Below are 15,505 nucleotides of genomic sequence, written 5' to 3'. Positions count from 1 at the left end.
TGGTCCTTACAAAAGGTATGGCGTGGATTCTGTTTCTCGAAGGACCCCATTAGGCTATACTGCTATAGAACCGAGCCTGGACCTGCAGCGGCGCCGACACATCTCTGCGGCGAAGAAGGCGGACTGCGGCTAAACACAGCCCGACGGGGCGGAGCTGCTAGCGACCGGTCGGAGACGCGGGGAGGGAGGCTCTGGGGGAAGATGGAAGGCGTGCACGAGCGCAGCTGACAGAAACCCGCAGCCGTCAGAGGGCCAGGCCGCGAGCCCCGATCCCTGCCTTCTTTCCCCAGCGATTGGTTTCCGTCTCATGGATGCGGGGCAGGATTGGTTGGCGCGGGCGAGGTCGCGGGGACGGGATTGGCTGGGCTAGCTTTCCGTTCCGAGGCTATGTGTCGCGGCCGCCTCTGCCGCTGCTCTGTCGGCCTTTAGCTTAGGGGAGGCGGGTGAGTCCTGCGTCCGAGCGCTTGGGCGGCCAGAGGCGGAATGCGGGGTGGGCTCGGAGAGGCTTCTGTCACTGCGGCGGCCCCAGGAGAGTGCCGGGGGCGGTCGGAGCTTTCTCTCGTGCTCCGCCTGGTTCTCCTCAGCGCTGAGGCCTGTAAAGGGGGGGGGGGGAAGCAGGCCTCACGAAACAGCGCCTCTCCCCGCCTTGTTGCCCCCCTGAGAGGCCTGGGCTTTGTTGGGGGTCCACGGCTGCCTCTCCAGGCCTGCAGGGAACGGTTGTGAGGGAGGTGCTGTAATGAGAATTTTGAGGTTATGCGGGGATGGGGGAGAAGGGCTGGTGGTGCACAAGGGGAGTGTTGTCCGCAGAGTGTGGTACGCGGACGAGTCGTGTGCACCGGGAGGGATGTGAGAACGCTGCTTGTTCTCGTGAGATCCTAGTTGTCGCAGGCTCTATGTGTGGGGCGTGGAAGGGCAAATGAGGATGGCTTAGGGAGATTCATTTGTCTCCTGTTGACAGGCTTGTAAGAGGGTTGGTTTGTGTGGGCATCTTGGTCCTGTTGGAGCAACTCCCTCCCATGTAAAATATAGTATGAAACTGTAAATCCGGTTGTTTTGATAAAGCCATAGTTTACATCCCCCACTCCATATCTTCCATGGCTGTTTATATATTGACTCTTTCAAAGCAAAGGCACGCTTATATGTATATTGAGTGTCATTTATTTACTTAACTTTTTCTTTTGCCTTTCTGCTATTAGCTCAGGAGTTACTGATCCATGAGTGTATATAGTAACTCCATTTTTGAAGTAAATACTTCTTTTCTGCTTGCAGCATTGGCTATTGGCCGTTCACAAGTAACCATGACTGATTGTTCTATATTTTGGAAGGGATCAAAAGGTCATTTTGTCCTATGGGCCACAATACATTTCATCCATTCTCTTTTCTACCATTTTTAGTCAGCCTACATGATTCAATGGTTGCTTTGCCATAGAGTTCATGTATATTTGAATCTAGGTTGATTTAGATTTAAACCTCTTCTGCATGGGCTAGTTTCACTGGTTCAGATCCCATACTGCAGCATTTTTTCTTGACCATCTGCACCTGATTTCCGCCATGAGTAGGCACTCCAGCTACTATGCAGTCTTTCCTGGAAAAACATATACCCCACCTTTATCAAAAAATCCATTTTCCAGATTGCTGTTTCCCCATGCACATTCTTTATCCCATCTTTTAGGGTTCCACCCTCTTCTGCCCCCTCCCACTCTCTGCTGCTTCATTGTGATTGGCCACTGTTTATCCAGCCACTACCTCCCCCTCCTTTCCATTCCCTCCTCCTCTTTCCTCTCCATTTTCTTGTCCATTCTTTATTATTTTTTAATATCCAGCATAGGATCGATGCACAGATGAATTGAGAGAGAGAAATCCAGGAAATAGATTGATCTAGCATTCAAGTAATGTATTGATTCATCGTGTGAGCAAAAAAGAAAAAGAGAAAGGGTTGGCGTTGTGACATCACTGATAATGGCATCACTTATCAATCTCGATGCATTTTGACACAGTGCAGACTAAAAAGAACACCACCAAACTGACCAATCATGAAAGGTGTGAAAGGGCCCAGGCAAGCCAATTCCATGCCTTTTGGCTTGACTGCAGGGATAGTGAGGTTACTTCCCCAGTATGGAAAGAGCTTTAGTGTACTGCCTGTTTTTTCAGAATTTTATCTCCCAAAGAACTAAATGCAAAGTCCGACATGTTTATATAGCATACGGAAGCATTACAGTTTTCTTTCTTAAAAGTTGGTTGCAATTTGGTTGATTAAGGTGCTTGATTTTTTAGTACATAGCTTAGTAAGTTTACTGTTGTAGAATCTAGACTCAACATAGAACCTGAAAACGAAGAAGTATACTCTAGTGCACGCTTAATTGGGACTTAATCAGTTAGCCTTATTTCCATATAGATATGCTGAAGATCAGGATGCCGAAGTGATTGTCTGCCTCATTTATTTTATGTAACATTGGCCTTCAGAGGCCTTCCTAGTTGAGTGAAAAAACCGCAGTTGGGTACTCATATGGATTCATTCATTCATTAGGCAAAACTTGCATGATAAAAATTGCCAACGCACTGATTAGAAAACAAAACTTATTTAAATACCCATCCCGTATTGTCTATAAAGTTGGCCTTAGACTACAGATGCTTAGCCTTATGACTCCTTACAGACTAACAAAATCTTATTCCAGCTTTTTATTTGTTTTGTGGTCTAGGGCCCATTTATTAGATGCAAAATTAATATTGTAAAACCTTAGATAACACTTTAGACAATTCAGTTCTTCATGCTTTTTTGTGGTAATCCTAAAGAGTGTTGTGTGGAATATGCATTTAACAATTAAATTATAAATTGGATTACTACATGTAATACCATAAATACTTTGAATTATCTAGCTGCAAGTTGTGAGTGAATTTAAAATGTTTGTCTTGTATATGAAGCTTCTTGGTATTATGCAATTTCTTGAATATTCTAAATAGGTATTAAATAATGGAATGTGTTAATTCTAAATCCTGACTGTCTAAAGCTAGGAGACTGTGGCAGTGCCAGTAGTCTGACAGTTTTTCCCCCCATGTGTTTTATATATTTTTCTCTGCATTGCACTGTTTTCAGTTGGCTGCTGTGATGCATACAATAATCTGTGACTAATCAAAGAATTTGGCTAGTTTTAAAATTATGTAGTACTATGATGAGAATTTCTCAAAGGCATGTTTTCATGTATGTCAAAAGCATTATCTTGAAAGAAATCATATAAACAGATGTATATTTGTAATGTAACCAGGGTCAGCCTTGGTTAGTAATTGGATGGGAGATATCCAAACAAGACCATGGTTGTAGAGGCAGGCAATGGCAAACCTCTTCTGTTAGTCTCTTGCCTTGAAAACCCCAGTAGGGGTTGCCATAAGTCAGCTATGACTTGAAGACTTCCCACCAGCACCAATGAGACTTCAGAAATTTTGGTTTAGAACTGCCTTGGAGTGGGGGCTCCATTCTTTAACGCTGCAAAAATTATAGAGCAAGCTGAGAAGAGGCTGATGCAGTAATTACATATCTCCTTTGGAGGATCCTAAGGAAGAATAAAGAGAAATTAACTTTTACAAAAATAATAAGCTAATGTGATAACCGTGGCTGATTGAGTAGTTTATTTTTTTAAGCTGACAGTAGAGCAAAGAGGATTTAATAGTCACACAGATAGCCAGTGTGTTATAGTGGTTAGAGAATTAGACTAAGATCTGGGAGACCGATGTATGAATCCCCGCTCTACCATGGAAGCCCACTGGGTGACCTTGGGCCAGTCATGCTCTCTTAGCCCAACCTGTCTCACAGGGTTGTTTAGAGAATAAAGTGGAGGAGAGAAAAACAATGTAAGTCACTTTTGGTCCTCGTTGGGGCAAGCAGGCAGGATATGTATTAATAAATATAATAATATTCAGAGGTATGTGAAATGCCCTTTGTATTAGGTTACTTATAAAAACTTAACTGTGACTTGTTCATAGCATTCACCCACCCCCGCCCGCAATCTGATTAATAAAACTTAATTAGTACTTCCCTGCTTTCCATTCTTGCCCCCATTCTGCCGCAGCCACACTTTTGGAAAGATGCCTGGTGTTCCTCAAAACTTCTGAGGATGAGAGTTCTATAACCAGTACTGAGAACATCTTGAATACATAGAGATGTTCTCAGTAGTGTGTATGGAACTCTCATAACTTGTCCTGACTTATAGTGCATATATTGTTCAGAAATGATTTTGTCATGGAACATTGATAATTCTGGGTTCAATTAATGTTGAGGTTTTGTATGTGAAAATTAACACTTTCTGTATGCAGAAGAAACAATATTGCCACTATACAGTACTGGTGTAACATGACAGGAGTTGATTAATAGGAGTATGTGGATGATTTTATAGTGTTGCTTCAGCTGAAGGTTTGAGCAGCCCCCTTTGGAAATGCAGTACAGTAGTCTACCCCTAAGTCAAAAAAGAATAGGTTTGAATATGATTGAAAACTACTTTTGCCCGCTACCAGAATCTGGATGTTACGTTATTGTCACCCACCCCTTAGGTAATCTCTAGTACTTACCCTAGAAGTAAAGCTGCTTCTGGTGGGGCAGGAAAGATTACAACTTTTGGTAGAAAACCAGGTTCTTCAATTAGACTGTTCTGAACTATTTGCACCAATGCTAATGAAAGTGTAATTTGGCAAAATTTGATGATGTATAGAGTGGTCACTTCAGAGTGCTGAAATAGTCAAGTTGCAGGGGAGGAAATTCATGCCTACATGTCATATTCTTGTCAGAACAGAAAACTTGATGAAACATTCTTCGGGTTCAGTAAAGCAGAAATATGTCTTGTGAGGTCTAATCTACTTTTCCTACAACTCTGTTGGTCCATCATGGGAAGCTACATATGCAAAGCAAGAGTGTATATACAGGTTTCCTGAATAATGAAGGCATAAATGATGCCAGATTGCATATTCAGAATCTCTTAAGAGGTATAACTGATCTGTGTTTTTTTAAAAAATTTTTTAATAATCTGTGTTAAGTGATCCTGAGTATGCATGTTTTCTCAAGTGCCTTGCTGGATCAGACCAAGATCGCCCTACTCTACATTCTGTGCAAGACTTCAGCAGCCACTTAGTAGACTACTAGAAATTGGCCAGTGGTTTACTAGTGGACTATAGTCTAAATTATTTCCATTGTTGTAGTAGAGGAAGAGAACTTTTCATTGGGCCTCTATCATGTTCTTGACTAACAGGCTATGAGAAACTTATGCAAAGGCCTCAGTTAAGGGGTTGAAGTGGTACTGAACTTGAGAAATGTGGGAAGGACTTCTGTCGTGTTGTTTCTTATTTGTTTTGCCACCTAGAAAGGGCTTATTGGGAGACTTAAGTTGCCCAGAGACAAATGTGGAGGAAAGGGGCATTGCAAGAATATTTCTCCAAAACATCTTCTAAGTTCTTGCATTGTAGGGCTCTCTGCTGGAACTTCTCAATGGAGTGTAAAATTTAGGAACAGATTAGATAGTTCTTAAGATTTCATAGACTTAATCAGTTTTTGTATATGTAGGAGGGAACTGCAGACTTCAGTGCATCTTGTATCCATTAACAAACCCAGCTAGCAGAGAGTTCAGGGTCTTCCAGGGAAAAACAGCACCTTCCTGGATCACCTGTTGGAGCTATTTTTACTTAAGGATGTCAGAAATCTGAGTTCAAAAGCTGGAAAGTGAATGGCCAGAGGCATACAGCTGGCTAGCTGGAGAGGCAAGAATGTGGTGTGCACTTGCCCAAAGATTCAGAGGTATGGCGGCTGAGTGGGAGGGTCTTCCACTCTTGGCTATGCCAGTTAACTAAGTGTCTTAGATAATCAAGTGCTGGATAGCAAAGTTTTTACTGTAATTTTATTTTTAAAACACTTGGTATATAATGGTAGGAAAACATATTTCCTCAGTTCTCAGGCAGAGAATCTGCATTTGCCACCTGGTTGCTGAGAAGAAATTTTGTTTGCCATTTTAATGTCATCTTGGCCTTGACAAAGGAATGGTTAAACTATAATAAGAATGGCCTCTTAATACTTCCATTCTCTTCAGGATTCTATGCCAGGGGAAAACATTAAATGCAACAACGGACCTCCTTACATTTATCACCCAGCCCAAAATCCACGTTCCATGAATTCGTCAAACCCCCTCCCCTAAATAAGAGCTCTGTGACCTTGGTCAGTAATTCTGTTACATGGAGTGGTATCTTGTTTATTAGTGGAATATCTAGTCTAAATTGAGCCTTCTGCACAGAGAATTCATGCTACCTAGGGCAAAGATATATCTGAATATTGCCATTCCCTTGTGTTGTTAGTGCATGTATATCCTTAAAAAAAGTTTCAACTAGGAAATCAACTATCCTACAGTGTGTTTGTCCTCGTGAATGCTTGATTATCCAGCAGTTAATAGTTTTTTTGTTGGGCTAAAAACTTCTTTTACATTTCTAATTCTGCTGATATACAAGCCAGCACTCTGTAAAGGCCCTGTACAAGCTCTGAGTCATTACTGACCCATGGCGGGGGGGACGTTGCATCATAACATTTTCCTGGCAGACTTTTGGTTACAGGGTGGTTTGCCATTGCCTTCCACAGTCATCTACTCTTTATCCCCAGGAAACTGGGTACTCATTTTACCGACCTCAGAAGGGTGGAAGGCTGAGTCAACCTTGAGCTGGCTACTTGAACCCAGCTTCTGTCAGGATCAAACTCAGGTTGTGAGCAGAATTTGGGCTGCAATACTGCAGCTTACCACTCTGCACCATGGGGCTCTGTATAACAAGCTTATTGGCCAAGGTTGTAGTTCTTATGGGGATGGGGAGTGAAGGAGAATTCAACAAACATGGATCTTGGCTGGCTGACAAATGTATTAGAATTCTGAAAATAAAATCCTTTATTGCTTAATGTTCTTTAGCAATAATGTGACTACGAATGGTTTTATTGTTGCTTCTTGATGATGAACATATATGAATTTTAAACACAACAAGTTGATGCGTGATGATTTAGATATGTGGTAATAATTTGGCAGTGATAGTGATCTAACTACATATAATGGACCTTTCATTGAAATTACAAAAAAAATTCTCTCTACTTTTCTGTTACATTCTGATATGTAAAAGTGGCCAATGCTTGAAAATTGCCATTCCCAGACCTCTTGGGCGGTCTGTAGCCACAGAGTAAATTATTTTGTTACGGAGCTTATATATTTATATGGGCTGCTGAAATAGTATGAAATAGTACAGGCAAATGCATCTGACGAAGAGAACTGTGATTCTCGAAAGCTTATGCTACAGTAAAATTGGTTAGTCTTAAAGGTGCCACTGGACTCTTTTTGATTTTATAGGCAAATGTTGATTTCTTTTTTTAAAAATCTAATTAAAATCATGTAATTGGTACTGCAGGTTTCATGGACAAATAAAATGATAGATCATATGGACTGAGGAGATGGCGGCAAAAAAGCTTCTGAGAGAATATGGATCAGATTGAAATCTTTTCCAACAAGACTCTGCTGAACTGCAGTAGGTATCCTAGCATAACTAAACCATTGGTTAAGACAGATTTGGAAGAACAGGGAGAAAAAAAGATCTCATAAACTTGTTTATAATTGAATTTCCAAGGGTCATCCCATTAGCCTGGTTGAGATGTCAGGAGCAACATATGGCATGGCTGTTGTGAATCGTTTCCCTACTCTCCTTCGCCAAGTCACTTTCCTTTCACTTTCTGTTTTGTTGTGACTGTAGTTTGCCCTGTTTTCTTAATTGGGCAGCTGTGCTCACGGCTGATCATAGTTACCAGATAGGACCTCATAGCAAGCTACACATTCCAGAGCACCAAACCATGCTTTGGACATGGTCTGAAGAGGGCCAGTCATTTTTAGGACAGTAGTACTTAGTTGTTCATTTATATTGGATGGATCCAGAAGTTTTCCTTCAAGAAGACTAGTTTCAGCCAGCACATTTTCCTGGCATTCAGAGTGCAACATATCATTGATATTAACCCCTAAACTAGAGAGGTGTGAGTTCTTAAGTAGCTAATAGTGAAGCAAAAATTATATTCAACAAGACATTCAGTCACCCATGAAATTTAATCACTGTAAAGATAAAATCGGTATTTTTGTACACTCATGTTTCTTGAGTGGGATACACAGACATAATATACTGTATGTTCAAGCATGTGAGGAAGAAAAAATATTGCATGACACTTCCATATAACAATGGGGCCAGCAAGCCAGCTGAAATTGACTAATCTTAAGGCAAAGTTTGTTGAGCTCCTCCTCAGTTTTTCTCTCTGGCTTATTGGTCTAGCAAGTGAATTTTCAGACTTTTCCCTAAATATACTAGCTGATCACATACACAAAGTCCTTTTCTGTATTATGCCTTTAAAAAAATCTGGAATGCTTATCCAGCCTTTTATTTTGTTTGGTGTAGTGGTTAAGAGTCCGGGACTCTAATCTGGAGAGCCGGGTTTGATTCCCCACTCCTCCACGAAGCCAGCTGGGTGACCTTGGGCAAGTCACAGTTCTCTGGAGCTCTCTCAGCCCCACCCACCTCACAGGGTGATTGTTGTGGGGTAATAATAACACTTTGTAAACTGCTCTGAGTGGGCATTAAGTTGTCCTGAAGGGTGGTATATAAATCGAATGTTATTATTATTATTATTTTTAAAAGGCAGCAATAAGAGACAATGTTTTGGAATGATTAGAATGTCGGACTAGGATTTAGAAACTCGGGTTCAAATTATCTTCCATGGAAGCTCACTGGGTGATATATTAGTATGATCTGATTGTGCCTAAAAATTCTACCAGTTTAAAGAGGAACATGCCCTAAATCCAGCTGTTACTTACTGATAGAAATGGTACCAGTGGGCATTATAAATTTTGTGTGATGGTAGCCCACTCTGTGTCCCTTTCCCTTCCTTGCCTGCTTCATTTTGGTTTATTCTTGCTTGCTTTTTTAGCAACTATTCTGAGATTTTTAAAAAATCTATCTAGAAGGTAACAGATGGCAAAGCCTGCCTACAGATCACAAGGGACAACAGTTACTGCAGCATAACCCTGTGCATGCAGGTGAAAGAAAAAGGAAATGTGCATTAGATACAGGAGCACAGAAAGAACAAGCAGAAGATCATAAGCTTGCAGGCAGGGCTTATTTTAAAACTTTTTTTTAACTCCACAGTATGCCTGGTTAGATTTTGGTGCTTAACAATAAATACCTAAAAGATAAGGCTGTAGGCAGTGCAGATATCCTGCAGTGCAGAGCCTGAATTTTTATATTCTGTACTGCTACATTAATTTGTGGAGTTTGTTGCCGTAAGATCTGGTAAGGGCCACTAGCTTAAATGACTTTTAAATCATTATATCCCTGAAGGATAGATTATTGAATGGCTGTTAGCCATGGTATTTTATTCCAATCACTTGTTTAGTGACAGTCTGAGTACCAAATGCCATGCCCATTGTGCTCTGCTTGTCAGCTTTGAGAAGTATCTGCCCAGCCTCTGTTAAAAAGAGAAAGTTGGATTTGATGGACCTTGGTCTGATCCAGCCAGGCGACTCTCTTGTGTAATCGCAGTTTATAACATTTCTCATTTGTAAGTTTGCTTGTCTGACTGTCCACATCTTCTTCCTCAACTGTTTTACTAATCTGGAAGGAAAGTTTATCATAAAGATAGGTGGGAGGTAATTAGACTGAAGTTGATGCATCTGTATTTTCTTGATTCTGGAATATGTTTCATTCAACATTTAAAGTGAATAGGTTGAAAACCTGTATTCAGTTTTCAAGGATATTGCTATTCTTTGAGAGGCTTTTCAGCATTATACGCATGATGTGTCTAGAGTTTTGATTTGAAAAGTTTAGGACAGAATACACCCATTCCTGATATTCATCAAAGAAGTTGGGGAAACCTTCTTGAATGGAATCTTCCAAACTTCTGAATCATTCAGCTTCAGTGGTGAGCAAGCATTGCATCTTGCTGTTACTACAACTTTCTGGGTAATTATTATATTAGAGTTCATGAAAATTACTAAAACCAGCATTGTCACATCTGATGACAGTCTTCTGCCATGAATAGAAAACTTCATGTTTCTTGCTATAGTTCCATGATACCAGACTGTGAAACCCTTACTTGCATTACTTCTCCTCTTGTCCTACTGCATTAGATGTAGAGACTTCTTAGCTTCAATGCCTGTAACAAACCATATTCTAGGAAGAGAGCAGCCATCATAGTAAAGGGAAGGCCATACAAGTTAATATGAGGGGAAAACATTGAGACAGTCTAATAGATCCACTTTGAGGTAGCAATTCCCTAAAAGAGCCACGAGGAAACTGATAGTCCCCTTGCTGAGTTAGAGTAATGCACTACCACTAGCATCACAGTACCGCATGGTAAGTGAATATTCCTTCTAATACTCACTTTTTCGGACCCACCTTCTGACTTTAAGGAAAAATCAGAAGTTTAATTTTCTTCCCCGGTTCAGCGTGAAAACTCTCTATTCATCAGCCAGTAATAACTTAGTGTTCTAGTTAAAAGCTTTATTTAAAATCATCTAATAATACTAGATATATAAAAGTTTAAGTGACTCACAGAAAGCTGTGGCATAGATAAAGGCAATTAAAATTGTATGAGCATACATACCATTCCTGCAGAGCCTGCTCCCAACAGCTGAGGCAGGCTGAGGAGAAGGTGGTGGCTGAGGATGCTATCAGCTGCCAGTGCCGACTTGCAGAAGCTCAGCAGTGACTGGAAACATCAAACTGGCTGGCTGGCTGGCTGGAGAGCTGGGAGTGAGTCAATGCTGGTTAACTGAGTGTTCGGGATAATCAAATGCCAGATATCAAAGCTTTTCCTGTAGCTATGCATAACTTTTCAAGTAAATGAACGGTACTCAGTTTGAACACTTGTGGCTATCAAATAATCACTTTATGCTGTGATACTTTGTAGCCTCATACTAGGAAAGAGCAATCATGCCACTTTATAGATGAGGAAATTTGGAGGAGGGAAATTTGACTTTTCCCCATTTTTTCTGGGAAATTTGGTGATTTTCCCCCCTTTTGGAATGCATGAAATGAAATACAAAGTTTTACTCAAAATGTATAGTATGAAGATTTGTGTGTAAGACAGTCTACAGCATTAGATAATGACAAGTGGGGGACTTTCAAAGACTTGCAAGAGGCATCTCATTTCCCCCTCTCTAACTATGTCCTCTTTCCCTTCCCTGCCCCCCATAGCCTGTCCCCCTTTTCCTGCTTCTTCTCTCCTTTCCACACACTTTTGTCTGCTCCCTGTTTTCAGCCCCTCCCCCCAGCAGCCTCTCCCTATGGCCAATTTGTGTGGTGCTTGCTGAGCCAGCCTCAGTTGCATGGTGAAGAATCTGCAAGGACTGGGGGTGGGGGTGTATTTCACTTTTCTCTGTATCACCTTCCCTACACTATTTCCTATTTCCTCCTGGCGTTCTCCATATGCTCACCTTTCCCTATTTCCTTCTCTTCTTCAAAGCCACTAAGCAGCTTATCTTTTACCTGTCCCCCTGTAAGCAGTCGGCCTGGCCTCCGCCATCTTTAATAGCTATTTAATATAGCTACCTGTGATATAAAATCACAAGGCTCTTGAATTAAATGCAGTTTGGCTTGCAAACAGGGGAATTCCAGCTAAAAGTTGCTGAGTCCCACCCGGGAGATCCAAGGATGAATGGAATGCCACATGTAAATGCAGACTGACCAGTGGTGATTAGTTTTACAGTCTCCCCAGCTCCAAAAGGAATCCAGAACAACAAATGTCTCGTTGAGTCATCCCACTTAACACATTCCTTTCCCTCCTTCTGTGATGAGATCTCCTGTCCGTGATTGAAATGAAAATCAACTGGCATTCATAAGTATTTATAATTCATTCCTGGGAAGGTACATTCCCCAACTAAATGCATCAACTTAGCTCCAATGGACTCCATTAACAAACTGCCCCTTTTGTGCAGTTCCAGAAGAGATTTTGCATTCTCTTTCACATTTCCCGGCAGCTAGCAGTCAAAGTAATCAAACCTTTTCTTACTCCCAGGAATTGACCTTTGGCGTCTTTGTTCCAACAGCTAGGTGGGATCTCCCACCCCAGGGCACATTTTACCCTAAAAAAGCAGTGCCCTGGCCCCATTCAAACCATGCACGCTTCCAGGCTGCTCCCTTAGGATCTCTTCCCTAAGCCTCTCTCTCTCCATGCGCACTTACTGGATCCAAAGTGCTGCTCTCTTGAGGTTGCCCTAAGCCTCTTGCTCTCCTGGCCAAGAACGCTGGCGTTTGAAGCTGCTCTCTTCTCCTGTGGACTGGGCTACTCTTCAGGATAGCTAGATATACTTTCCCCCTCCCTCGCTGTATTCCAACTTCTGCCTAGCTTCCTAGGACTCTGTGTATGTATAACCATTTTTACTATTTACCCTGTGTGTATGTGCATGCATTTTCCTCTTTCAATAAAATATTACTCTTTGAAATTTAAGTACCAGCCTCGTCTGCTATTTTGGAAGGGACCCCATAGACTTTGCTGAAAAAGATCCTGTAGTTACCGCCTCTTGCATAGCCATCTTCCTTGCTGCTAATCCCCCCACCTCCCACACACACACAATTCTCTTATTTGCAAGGAGACCAATTCAGGTAACACTCCATCTTCATCTATATTTATTAATTTGCTTCATTTACATACTACCTTGTTCCACAATGGGGATTTAGAGCATCTTACATCATTCTTGCCTCCATATTAACAACAACAACCTTCGATTTATATACCGCCCTTCAGGATGACTTAACCCCCACTCAGAGTGGTTTACAAAGTATGTCATTATTATCCCCACAACAATAATCACCCTGTGAGGTGGGTGGGGCTGAGAGAGCTCCTAGAAGCTGTGACTGACCCAAGGTCACCCAGCTGGCTACAAGTGGAGGAGTGAGGAATCAAACCTGGTTCTCCAGATTAGAGTCCTGCACTCTTAACCACTACACCAAACTAGCTATTAACCTCACAACAACCCTGAGAGGTAGGTTAGGCTGGGAGTATGTGACTGGATCAAAGTCACTCAGTGACCTTCCATAGCGGAGTGGTGATTCCAACCTGGGTCTCCCATATCCTACTCTAAAATTCTAACCATTACACTACACTAGCTTTTTTGGAGAGGTGTTGTTGAACAGTAGCAAGGAGCTGGGCCTGGGTGAGTCATGCAGGTCATTTGGTATCAAGTTGTTTGGTGGTTGCTTCTGAGCCTAGCCCCAATGAATCCTCTCTCAAAGGCTAAAACAGCCCCAGAAATGGTCCTGTCTCCCCCTCTGCCTTTGACTGACAGATACAAAGCCTGGAATATTGTTATGGTTGCCTAGCAGCAGCCACTGAGGGCATCTGATTCTTAAAGCTACAAGGGCTCCTTTGATCATTTCTGAGGTTTTTACCCCCCCTCTCCAAATATAAACCTCAGAAATGATCAAAGGAGCCCTTGTAGCTTTAAGAATCAGATATATATATATAAGATGTTTCTGCAAACCTGGGTATTTTTCAGGTGTATAGGAAGGTCTGCCTTATCCCTTCATTTCTCCAGTCTCCAGATTTAAACATCCACAGATCAGGGCCACTTAGCTGTTATGTCTAATTCCTATACATACTGAAGGCCATATGCAACATTCTTTTGGTTTAAATGTAAATAATTTTGGCAACAATTACTGTGTTTTAATGTGTTTAATGATAATGCATTATTAAAGATTTCAGTCTTTTCAGTGTTATAAAGTTTGACTGTATATAAGTTATAACTGTATGAGAGTATTCAAACAATTTTCTTTTGTTTACCTCAGAATTTATTTCCTACCTACAACTTTTAATTTTTTTCTCCACTTCTCAAATACCAAGAATATGCCAAATGGTAAATTTTTATATGCTAACTTAAGTTATAAATGATACATTTTATGTTATTAAATCAGTAAAAATGTTTAGATTTGATAGGAAAGTATTACATATATTTTAAATTTTCCCAAAATTCTCCCTTCCGTAGCTTCTAAATTTCCAGAAGTTTTACATCTCTGTGATGTAAGGAGCAGCTCTGTACTCGAAGGTTTCAAGGAAGTGGAGGCATTAATTCAGAAGGATTCTAGCCACAGAGATCTTTAATCTCTATCTAGTAGAACAACTATTTCATAAATGACTCAAGCTATTTAGTTTTCACTAGTTTACGTACTGCCCTTCCAATTAAACCAGCCATTGGGGAAGACACTACTTAAACAGGCCCTGGTTAAAAAGGGGGAGGTAGAGCATAAGAATTCTTTATCGTATGAAGTTTCTTAAACTGAAATAGTTTTATACAAATAGTTTTTATTGCTACTTAGAATGTTAGTAGGGGGGATAGGTTGGTCTGTAGACATCCATGAGATTCTGATGATTAGTTTGTATTTTGGGTTTTCTTTATAGTATAAAATGTGATGTTTTTAATCAGTATCAAACAATAAAAACATGCACACTTGTTTTAGCATTATGAGTCCTTGAATTTTGATTTTTGCAAGAACATTAATTTATGTTTATGTCATTTTGGTGTGTTGAAATAAGCTTCTAATATATTTAGAATTCTGTTCTTTATCCCCACCCCTAATTTCTTTTGCAGCAATGGGTCAGGAAGCCGGGAAACCCACGTGGCCAAAACCAGCAGGAGGATATCAGACTATTACTGGTCGAAGGTACGGAAGAAGACATGCCTATGTGAGTTTTAGACCATCTCTGACAAATCTGGAGAGAAACTCAAGCCACCATGATGGAGAGTGTGAAGGACTAGAGCTAGATGATGTTCAAAAAGAAAATTCTTTGTGTGAGTGTCACATAATTGCAAATTGAAATGCTCTTCCTTCAGGGAAATTTGAAATAATTTGTCTGCTGACTTCCATTAATGAATGATTTTACTGCATAGTTCTTATTTCAATTGCTGCTTTTATGTGTGTAATGCTGCTGCTGTTTGCTTGTTTTTTAATTAAGTATCATTCTATTGTTATTGTTTATATTGTATATTCCCTTTAAAGCTATTTTAAAGTATGATGGTGGCATATCAATATACTAAATAAACAGTGCAATCCTAAGAACAGTTACTCTAGTCTAAGCCCATTGAAATTAATGGGCTTAGACCTGAGTAACTCTGCATAGGATTGCACTAAAAATAAGATCAGGCACCTAAAACTCAGTATACTTTCAGTCTACAGAATATTGACATACTTTGATTTTTTTTTACATTACCAAGTTTTTGTGATCCTTATGATGTAATTATTTGGCTGTGCCTAAAAGTGTAGCATGGTGCCCTGGATTTGCACAATTTACTTCTAAGTGGAAGTACCAAACAAATAGTGGCTTGTAGATGATCATAGAATTAAGTAATTTGGGGGATGTTCCTTTTGGTTAAACGTAAACAGTAAAGAACATGTTTCCAACGTACCAAAGATAGTAGCCCACTGTAGCAGAGTTGGCTGTGTACATGGCCTTCTGTTAATTTGCTTTTTCAAA

General features: G+C 40.7%; 1 protein-coding gene across 5 annotated transcripts in view; it reads left to right on the top strand.

Moving 5' to 3' along the window:
• Nucleotides 1-365: 365 nt before the first annotated feature.
• The window catches only part of PJA2 (praja ring finger ubiquitin ligase 2), a 61,934-nt gene continuing 46,794 nt past the window's right edge, over nucleotides 366-15,505 (top strand). For 2 of the 5 annotated variants that reach the window (XM_054986413.1, XM_054986409.1), the window contains exons 1-3: nucleotides 366-443; nucleotides 7,411-7,527; nucleotides 14,622-14,822. In XM_054986413.1, the coding sequence (XP_054842388.1) occupies nucleotides 7,482-7,527; nucleotides 14,622-14,822 (247 nt within the window). In that variant the 5' untranslated portion in view covers nucleotides 366-443; nucleotides 7,411-7,481. The other 3 variants (XM_054986411.1, XM_054986410.1, XM_054986414.1) reach the window with 3 other exon arrangements.

Source organism: Eublepharis macularius, chromosome 8 (assembly GCF_028583425.1).
Source record: "Eublepharis macularius isolate TG4126 chromosome 8, MPM_Emac_v1.0, whole genome shotgun sequence".
Taxonomy (NCBI): Eukaryota; Metazoa; Chordata; class Lepidosauria; order Squamata; family Eublepharidae; genus Eublepharis; species Eublepharis macularius.
Note: the sequence above shows the minus strand (reverse complement) of the source record. Positions and strands in the feature narration are given on the sequence as shown.